General features: G+C 33.2%; 1 protein-coding gene and 3 non-coding genes across 5 annotated transcripts in view; all 4 read right to left on the minus strand.

Annotated features, from left to right (window-relative positions):
* Nucleotides 1–942: 942 nt before the first annotated feature.
* TRNAP-UGG (transfer RNA proline (anticodon UGG)) lies at nucleotides 943–1014 on the minus strand. The gene has a single exon. It is a non-coding gene; the product is annotated as a tRNA-Pro (tRNA).
* Nucleotides 1015–2016: 1002 nt separating this feature from the next.
* Nucleotides 2017–2088, minus strand: TRNAP-UGG (transfer RNA proline (anticodon UGG)). The gene has a single exon. It is a non-coding gene; the product is annotated as a tRNA-Pro (tRNA).
* Nucleotides 2089–5303: 3215 nt separating this feature from the next.
* Nucleotides 5304–5375, minus strand: TRNAP-UGG (transfer RNA proline (anticodon UGG)). Its single transcript has one exon. It is a non-coding gene; the product is annotated as a tRNA-Pro (tRNA).
* Nucleotides 5376–5628: 253 nt separating this feature from the next.
* Nucleotides 5629–10158, minus strand: part of LOC102578176 (sodium/hydrogen exchanger 2-like) — a 10123-nt gene continuing 5593 nt past the window's right edge. For both annotated transcript variants that reach the window (XM_006362919.2, XM_006362920.2), the window contains exons 6-15: nucleotides 9650–9696; nucleotides 9355–9549; nucleotides 8638–8684; nucleotides 7677–7743; nucleotides 7485–7585; nucleotides 7273–7374; nucleotides 7033–7171; nucleotides 6887–6949; nucleotides 6520–6603; nucleotides 5629–6120 (exon numbers count right to left, since the gene is read on the minus strand). In XM_006362919.2, the coding sequence (XP_006362981.1) occupies nucleotides 5809–6120; nucleotides 6520–6603; nucleotides 6887–6949; nucleotides 7033–7171; nucleotides 7273–7374; nucleotides 7485–7585; nucleotides 7677–7743; nucleotides 8638–8684; nucleotides 9355–9549; nucleotides 9650–9696 (1157 nt within the window). In that variant the 3' untranslated portion in view covers nucleotides 5629–5808. The remainder of the gene's footprint in view (nucleotides 6121–6519; nucleotides 6604–6886; nucleotides 6950–7032; nucleotides 7172–7272; nucleotides 7375–7484; nucleotides 7586–7676; nucleotides 7744–8637; nucleotides 8685–9354; nucleotides 9550–9649; nucleotides 9697–10158) is intronic.

Genomic DNA, 10158 nt, shown 5'->3' on the forward strand with positions numbered 1-10158 from the left:
TCTTTTATCCTTGTTGGTCCCACTTAATCTTGAAAAGAGTACTCCAATACATTTATTAGGAGAGAGAAAAATAAGTCTATTTTTTAAGGGCAATTTGGTAAACATTTCAAAGTCTTTATCTATTTCTTAAACTCCGTGCCCGGTCAAATGTTGCCACATAAAATGGGACGGAGGGAGTAATTTTAAAGCTTTATTGATAGTAAATTTAGTAATCGAAAGTTCAGTAATTTAAGTCATTCTAACTATTTTTCGTTTTGAATGGATTGTTGTCACTTTTTTCACATTTTAATTGAATTGTTTCTTTTATTTTTGTGTATGGTTAATAACCGAATAACCGAACCAAACCAAACCGAAACCGATAATCACCAAACCGATAAATGTATATTACATTTGGTTTGGTTTGGTTTTGATAATTTTAAAACCGGTTAAGTTGGTTTGGTTTTGGTTTTGACCAATAACCGATCCAAACCAACCCGTGAACACCCCTAATGGAGCGTATTAATTAATTTTGAAATTTAAACTTTTTAAACTTTGATTGTGAATTGCGATATTGAAAGAGATTAAACTCGACTTTAAAAGTTTCAGTTGTCTCCCTCTTTTTGTCCTACAATTGAAAAAAAGGAGTACTGCAAAAAGGCAACCTTTTTCTTTTTATTGGTTTGATGAGGGAAGATCTAATCTCGCTTATTCCATTGCGGCATTTTCTTCTTGATAGGTCTCTTAACATCTTTTTTTAAAAAAAATCGGAGTTATTTCACAAAGACTTATTAAGGTAACAAGCTTTAAGTTTTTTGTGAAAAATAAAATTTATATATGTAAAAACTATTATTAAAAGTATCATAAATCACAATAAGTTATACTTCAAAATATATAAAGAAATTCTGATCAAAATTTTTTTGATTGCAGTTAATGGAAAATGACAACAAAAAGCAGGCAATATTTGGGGCGTTCCGAGAATCGAACTCGGGACCTCTCGCACCCAAAGCGAGAATCATACCACTAGACCAAACGCCCAACATGTCCAAGTTGAAGACAGACAAGTAATAATCTTTGAAGGCCACTCACTGGATGCACCATACGATGGTAGTTTATGTAGGCTTTTCGCCATATTTCATAAACACACTTTTGTTGTTTTTCAAATACTTGAAAATTCTGAAATTCAACTTTAAGTGAATGGTGCTTTTAGTTATTTGTTGCCTTCTTTTTTGACTAACTTTTTACGTTTGTCAACCTACACATAGAATGAAAAATTGAAATACAATTTTTGATACAAAGATAAAAGAGAAGTGTTGAAAAGAGATATAACTATTCATGAGAACATGTTCCAGCTCAATATTGTCAAGAATATTTTGTTATTGCATGAGATCAAGTTCGTCTTCGAAGTATTTTTCCTTTTCAGTAGAGCTTTTCCTATTCATTTTATCAAATATTATGATGTGACTCGTGAAAAAAATTATTCATCTCAAATCATATATTTTTCATGATTAACTAGTAATAAATGATGATATAACAATACATATATGTGGTGAAAATAAGAATAACGATCGATTCAACAAAGTGAGGGCAAAAGTAGGTAGCATTAAGAAATTCTTTAGCCTTAAATCAAAATAATAAGGAAGAACATGTAGTTATAGTTCCATATCGTCAAGAATTCGTGATTATTCTAGTAAGTTCATTTTCAAAGTATTTTTCCTTTTTCAATGAAACTTCTCCTTCATCCTTCTATAGAACACTATCATGCAAATCAAAAGAAAACTTATTCATAGACGATATTTATATCAAATTATGTTATTTTGAGAAAAATAAAGAGATAAAAATACACATAAATCAAGTACGGTAAAATAATAAAAATATGTGGTATAAATAAGAACAACGGTCCTTTCAACAAGGTGAGGGACAAAATTAGGTAGCATCGTGAAATTCTTTAGCCTATCGAAAACATTTCCGACAAATCAAATTTCAAAGGATTTCGTCGTGACGAGTTAATTTGCCGCACCAAAAAAACTAATGAATTTATGGGCGTTCCGAGAATCGAACTCGGGACCTCTCGCACCCAAAGCGAGAATCATACCACTAGACCAAACGCCCACATTGGCTCTTCAATTGTAGACAATTTAAATATCAGAAAACTATGTATTTAGTTTGGCTATAGCGTCAACTAGCAAGTTGTACAATAAAAAAAAAATGGTAATGAAATACATTATATCTTCAAGTGATGTTTCCTCAAATTTTCAAAGAAATTTCATTTAATAAGTGTTTTTCTCGAGATCGATGGTCTTATCAGAAATAACATCTCTATCTTCCTTAATGTAGGGGAGCGGTTGCGTATACCCCACCTTTCTCAAATTCCATTTATGAGTTAACACTCGGTGTGCTTATTACTTTCCATTCTATTTGCACCTTTAGAGGGAGCATATTTTTACTTCATTATATCTTCAAAACATATATTAAGAAATCGATTAAATATGTATAAGGGCCTAAGGGGTGTGTTTGGTATGAATTATATATATATATATATATATATATATATATCAAGAAAAATTATACGTAATCTACTACTCCCTCTGTCCCTAATTACTTGTCTACTTTTGAATTTGCAACATATTAAGAATACAATAATTGATATAGTAAGTTTACCATTTCAGCCCTATTAATTATGAAGTGGATGAATTAAAACCTTAATATTTTCAAGAAGTTCTACATTTTTCAAAGTAATTAATTGAGGGTGTAATAGGTAAAAAAAATTGTCCTTTCTTGATTTGTAAAAATGGACAAGTAATTAGGGACAACTAAAAAAAAGAAAAATGGACAAGTAATTAGGGATAAGGGAGTAAAATAATATGAATTTACCTAAGTATAATATTATACATTGGAATACATAACCTAATATTCTATGTTGCCTGTTGGACGGTAAATCTTTACAATTTTCAAATTTTGTTCATAAATCGCATGTGACTAATGCGTTTTATGCCTTGTCAATGATCCCCAATGCATTTTTTTTGTTCTCCCGTTTTATGGCGTTAATGGAACTAGGAAGTAGCATATATTCTCTACTATTATAAAAATAATACTCTTATTCATTTTTACTTTGAAAATAAAACTTTTTTTTTTCAAATTGCACAATAAAACATGGTCAAACATCTGATAAATAATTCCACCAAAAAATTCAGATAAGATAAAGTTGTGAGATTTGCACTTTAAAGATAATTTGGTCGTCAATTCCTTCTAGGTGACCTCTTTACCTTGGATTAGAAGTGAAGTTAAACAACTTCTCCACCTATGAGGTAAAGATAAAATATGTGTATATTTTTATTTTTTTCGGACCTCATTTTGAACTACATTAAACTACATTAGACATGTTGTAACAATGTGGTTGAAGAACTACAAAAGAAAAAGGAAAGAAACAAAATGAAAAAAAGGAATTGAAGCCATAGTTATAATAATGCATGGAATAATTATAAAGGAAACTATGTATTATTTTATATGATAATGTATGAATTAGTTATGCATACAGGGGTCATTCGGTAGACGAATGGTAGATAGATAGGAAATAAGTTACCCCTGCTAACATCTAAAAGGCAAACTTTTAGCTTTCACGACAAGGGGTTTCAAACTTGTACAATATAAAAAAGTTGTAATGAAATACATTCTATATATCTTCAAGTGATGTTTCCTCACATTTTCAAAGAAATTTCATTTAACAAGTGTTTTTTTCTAGTCGAATTTATTAGAAACAATATCTCTATCTTCCTTAATGTAGGGGTAAGGGTTGTGTACAACCCCACCTATCCCAAATTCTATTTATGAGTTCACACTCGGTGTGCATATTACTTTTCCTTCTATTTGCACCTATAGAGGGTGCATATTCTTACTTCATTATATCTTCAAAACATATATTAAGAAATCGATTAAATATATATAAGGGCCTAAAGGGTGTGTTTGGTATATATATATATCAAGAAAAATTATATGTAATCTAGTACTTCCTCTATCCCTAATTACTTGTCCACTTTTGAATTGGCACACCTATTAAGAATACAATAATTGATATAGTCAGTTTACCATCCTATTAATTATGAAGTGGATGAATTGAAAACTTAGGATTTTCAAGAAGTTCTACATTTTTCAAAATAATTAATTGAGGGTATAATAGGTAAAAAAATTTTGTCCATTTTTGATTTGTAAAAATGGACAAGTAATTAGGAACAACTAAAAAAAGGAAAAGTGGACAAGTAATTAGGGACTGGGAGGAATAAAATAATATGAATTTACCTAAGTATAATATTATATATTGGAATACATAACCTAATATTCTACGTCGCCTGTTGCACGGTATATCTTTAAAATTTTAAAGTTTTGTTCATAAAACGCATGTGACCACTGCGTTTTATGCCTTGTCAGTGATCCTCAACATTAGACCTCATTTTAAACTACATTAGACATATTGTTGTAACAATGCGGTTGAAGAACTACAAAAGAAAAAGGAAAAAAAAAGAAGGAATTGAAGCCATAGTTATAATAATGCATGAAATAATTGTAAGGGAATCTATGTATTATTTTATATAATAATGTATGAATTAGTTATGCATACAGACGTCGTTTGGTAGACGAATGGTAGATATATAGGAAATATGTTACCCCTTGCTAACTTGACCCAAAAGGCAAACTTTTAGCTTACGCGGCAACTGGCAAGGGGTTTCGAACTTGGGACCTCCAAAATGGAAGTCTCAAGCCCAAACCACCAGGCCACCCCAAAGGGTTTATCATATATCAGTTACTCTACCCTCTATCATGTATAAAATAATACATAAATTTCGTCATAATTTATACATGTATTAATTATACAAGTTTCCAATTACAAACCAAACACCATATTAATTTTATATAAGAATAATTTACCTTCTAATTAGCTATCAAACGTGATATTACTTATGCATAATTTAATACATATATAACTCACCTTTAAATAAGCTACCAAACAACTCCTTATAGTTTTTAAAAGACTACCAAAAATATTTACTCAAAAGCTCATAGAATAATAGGAGGTTGTTGTATTTTGTGTCATTTCCTCTTTGATTTACTTCATCTTCAAGAAGTTTCATCACGAGTATAATGACCCTATAGTATCTCGATGTAACTTATTCTCAACCAATAAGGGTGAAAGAAGCAAGTAAGAAAGATTGAGAAATGAAATCATATTGATTTAACTTGTTAAATTCAAATTTACTATCGTATAAAACAAGTTCAACGGATTTCGTCGCGATGAGCTAATTCGAAGCACCAAAAAAAATGATTAAAAATTGGGGGCATTCCGAGAATCGAACTCGGGACCTCTCGCACCCAAAGCGAGAATCATACCACTAGACCAAACGCCCACAATGATTCTCCTTTTACAAAATATTAAATAAATTATATTCTGTGTTTAGTTTGACTAATAACAAAAATACAACGTAAAAAAAAATGCTAATGAAAGTAAAAATTGTGTTTGTCAATGATACATGTCATAAATCATAATTTCACATCAAATATTGTGCTATATACAACTATACAAGCATGCAAGTAAGAAATCAGCTAGGTACATGGATTCGGTGATGGAGCTAGAGTTTTCACAAAGGGAGATTCAAAGTATAAAGTGGTAAAAAGATTTCATAAAAACTAATTTCAACGTTGTATATACAATGTAAATTTCTAATCAAGAGGACTTAGATGAATCCTCTTTAGCTCCGCCCTTGGTCATAGTTAAAGAACTTTACTATGAAGTCAGTAAGTTTAACAGCAAATTGAAGAAACTCTGCTGCTTTTACACTGTCAATATTGATCACATCCTCCCTTTGACAACTCAGGTGCATCGGGCACGAATCCCCTGCCTCCAAATAGGGGTCGCATAAAAGCATCATCGAACCTTCTCCAATGGTTATGAATAGTGTGAGAAGGTTCCTTCAGTAGAATGCTCAAACTGGATGGTCGAAAGGGATCAACATTTCCCATCTCAACTTCGAGTTCTTGCCCGTTAGTGAGAAGTGGGCGTGCAAACGATTGTTCGGAAGAGATCAGGTTGTTGAAACCTTGTGATGAAGGCAACAAGAACCTTACAAGAGGCTTGGTTATCAACCCAAACACCTAAAAGGGGTCAAAACAATTAGATTTAGCTCAATCGAAATTAAGTCACTATAACTTCTACCTACTTCTTATTTTTATTATGGTCGAGATGAGTTTATATGGAGTAACATGGTCATTGATGATTCATATAGCCGACACCAACTTATTTAAGACTTGTTGTTGTAAATGAAGAATATCGACTTGAGAACTTTCTCATCTTCCAATGAATGCATACAAATTTTTAAGTGTGAGGACTATTTTTTCATCTTATTTTGGGGTAAGGGCTAGCAATGACGGATCCAAGATTTTCACAAACGACGTCAAAATATAAAAAGGTAAATACACGAAAAAATCAAGGGGATTCAACATATAGTATATATACATAAAAAAAACAGCTGGAGAAAGGAAAGACGAAGTTACCACTGTACTGAAGAGGACTATTGTAATTGTGCTGGTGATCATAACTGCATTTCCTGGCTGTTGGGTGTGGCCAAACCTCGTAAACTGCACACCAGAAATCACGGTTCAATAAGTGCAACGTCACTTTTAAAATACAAATACATTCATTCTGAAAAAGCCTTTAGTGAGAAAGGAGTAAAAGAGCGCATTGCAGCAGAAATTTGCACTAATATATTTAACTAACAAGAAACATTTTCAGTTTTCCGTATCCTACACTCACTTATTTCGGGCAAACAAAAAACAAACTGTAACGTAAATCGGATTGTCCCCAAAGGACACATGTGCTATACACATTTTAGAAGAAGAGCTGATCAGTTCAAAAATGGACCTGGTTATAAGCCAATGCCATGGAAACAGATCCTCGCATTAAACCAGCCCACCATATTGTAACCTGTGAAGATAATGATTTATTATTATTCCAATAAGATTTAGCAACACCGGCTGCAAGGGACTAGGACAAAAAATGAGATATACCTGTTGTTTGAGACCAAACTTGTCATGCTCAGATCGCTTCAAGAAATTAGATAACAGAGACAACGGGAACACAAAACATGCCCTTCCAACCAGAACCAGGCCAAGCAGCGCAGCGCTTACCCCAACAGATTTTCCAGGACTATGAAACGGAAAATCCACAAAATGAGAATTAAATTAGATTAAAAAGGCCAGTAAATGGAACTCGGAGACAAAATTTATGAAATGGATATGACATCTTACCTGTCTTTAACGAATCTCCATTTCTCAATATCTAAGGCATCCATACCAACATAAAGGAAAATGAAAATCTCCGCAATAAATGACAGAGTTGCAAAAGCATGTCTGTGAAAAAATAAAATTAGTTAAACTAAGAAACACGTACATAACTTCTTTGAGAAGTTCCTAAAGAAGGATAAAGACGTTCGGAACAAGTGACTTCTGAGTAAACATACCTTGTTGTCACTTTAGAATTAACTGTCACATTATGCCAGGTATAGTGTGACATGACAATACCACAGATAAATACTGTAAGAATTCCGCTTAAGTCAAACAGCTGAAAGGAAGGGACAAATTATCACGATCAATAATTACACAAAACTACATTGTGTAGAGGTAATATGTTTAACATACGTACAGAAACTTACTTCTGCCATCACATATGAAAGGTAAGCCATGAGAATCATGAGAGCAACTTCACGATCAGTTGAGTGCCTATAAGTGGAATGGGACGGCTTTAAGAGTTACAAATGCCGAATACATAAAGTTATATACACGTATAAGGAACACAGATTCTTAACTCCAAAATTCTCTTTAAAATCTTTTCCTGAATCATTCTATATAATAGGTCCAAACTCAGTATTACTACATCGAATTGAGATTCCTCGAGGCGACCAACTACCTTGAATAGTTAGTCCCCTATGTCAGAATTGTAACACCTAAACTCAATTTTTAGCAAGACCTAGGAAACCAACTATCTCACAGTGACTATAATTATTATTGGCATAAAGTGAAGCTTTTCAGGAATTAAACTTCACGGATATCACTGAGTTTATTATAGTAGGAAAAACAACAACAACATACCCAGTGAAGTCCTGCAAAGTGGGGTCTGGGGAGGATAGAGTACACACAGACCTTATACTTACCTCAGAGATAGAAAGGTTGTTTCCGATAGACCCTCAACTCAAGAAAAAAACAGTCCAGAAAAAAGAAGTAACAAAAGTACAAGAAACAACCGATGATAACAAAAACAACAGATAGTAACAAAACAGAACTTCAACAAAAACAATACATAATCAAGGTACAAGGAATCAACAGATAGTAACATGAATTGAAGGACAAGAAACAACAGGAGCAGTAGGAAATACAACAATAATATGTCAAGAAAAAAACTCCTATAGTAGCTTATGACATTCAATAAGTAGGAATTTTTCTAGCTTTGTAATCACTTTTTCTTGTGTTGACAGGTAAGCCAAAGACTTGAATGGTGATGCACATTGAAGAAAATTAGATTAATTAATAATTGGACGCGAAACGAAAGACATATAATAATAAACTAATTAATAAATTAAATTATAAGAAAGAAAAATGGAATAAAGACAGGCACACCTGCCAAGATATATCTTTTTTATTAGGTACGCACTTAGCAATCCAATCTGCATTCAAGAGCAAGATGTCATAAATAATGATTGATGGTTAGCATAATCTGATCAAACGAGGGAGTTGGAAAAAAAGAAGAACAAAATGACCTAGTTCTAACAGCATTGCTTAAGAGATAAAAAAAATTCCGACTTGCTCAAACAGGAAAATACAAAGACATTACAGAGGAAATAGTAGATGTCATACCAATGAATACAAATTCTTATACAACCAAAAAAGAGAGGAAGTTTACAACAAGTCAAATAATGTCACCTGTTTTGGCATCACTGAAAAGAGAAATGGGATCCATTTCCACAAAGTTGTGGAGCCGAACGAATAAGGAAGCTATAGGTAATGCAACAATAAATCTTATGGAGAATTTGATCTTGGCACAGGATGAACAATTGCGGCATGCTTAACACATGCAAATCGGATAGTAAATTCTGTTCTCATGGATGGCAAACAACAACAGCGTGAAACGACTGTTAGTACCCCGTGGCCTGATGAGAAAAAGGAGAAGTCTGCCGAAGAGGGACTCATGTCTTATTAGCTCGTCGGTGAGAAAATAGTTTACGAAGGATGACCAGCCACACTGGGACTAAGACACGGACCAAACTTCTAGAGGACAAACGTAGAAAGGATTGGCAAATGCGCGTAAAACATAAAGCAAGAAAGTGTGCTACTTACCAAAACTCCCAGGAAAGTGCTTGCAAGAAACAGGTAAAGAAAATTTCCAGTGAACACTAAAGCAGCCCTTGAATTGATGTGGGAGAGGTCCAACTTCTGGATCGCATTAAAGAGCACCACAGATGTTGCATCATTTACCACCCCTTCCCCAAAGACTAGACTATAGAGTCGAGGCGTCTCGTCCTGATTAAGCACCTGAGAATTAAACTCATAACATTCAGTTTACACAAGTTGCTATCTCAACAATTATCCATTTTACCACAGTACAGCAGCAACGTTTGGAGGAAATCCATACCTGCAAAGTGCAAACAGAGTCTGTTGCTGAAAAAATTGCTCCAATTGCTACGAAAAAAGTTTTTGAAATTATCAGAAGATAAGAGGTCAAAATCAATTTACAGAAAAATGCCATCCGCAGAAAGACTGAGCTTAAATTTTATCCATATCATTAAATCAAATTATTAAATGGCGATTAATTCTTAGGTTATGTTGCTCGGACTCTTCAAAAGTGTCACACCCGTGTCAAATCCTCCAAAAAGGCAATACTTTTGGAGGATCCAACATGCACCTGTTGATATTTTTTGAAGAGTCCAAGCAACATAGTTCTTACGGACTCAAATCCAGAGTAAGAAAATACTCTCACAGGGTTATGGTACCACAGTGGCAGAGGTGGAGAAAGGACGAGAGATAAGGGATCCAAGAAAATACTAAGAAAGTGCAGGTGGAAGTCAAACTCATAACTTCAAATATCTTTTGAAACTTTTTTACTACTGCATAGAAGCTTTCCTTGTGTTAATGAGATACTAA

Source organism: Solanum tuberosum, unplaced genomic scaffold (assembly GCF_000226075.1).
Source record: "Solanum tuberosum cultivar DM 1-3 516 R44 unplaced genomic scaffold, SolTub_3.0 scf00411, whole genome shotgun sequence".
Lineage (NCBI taxonomy): Eukaryota > Viridiplantae > Streptophyta > Magnoliopsida > Solanales > Solanaceae > Solanum > Solanum tuberosum.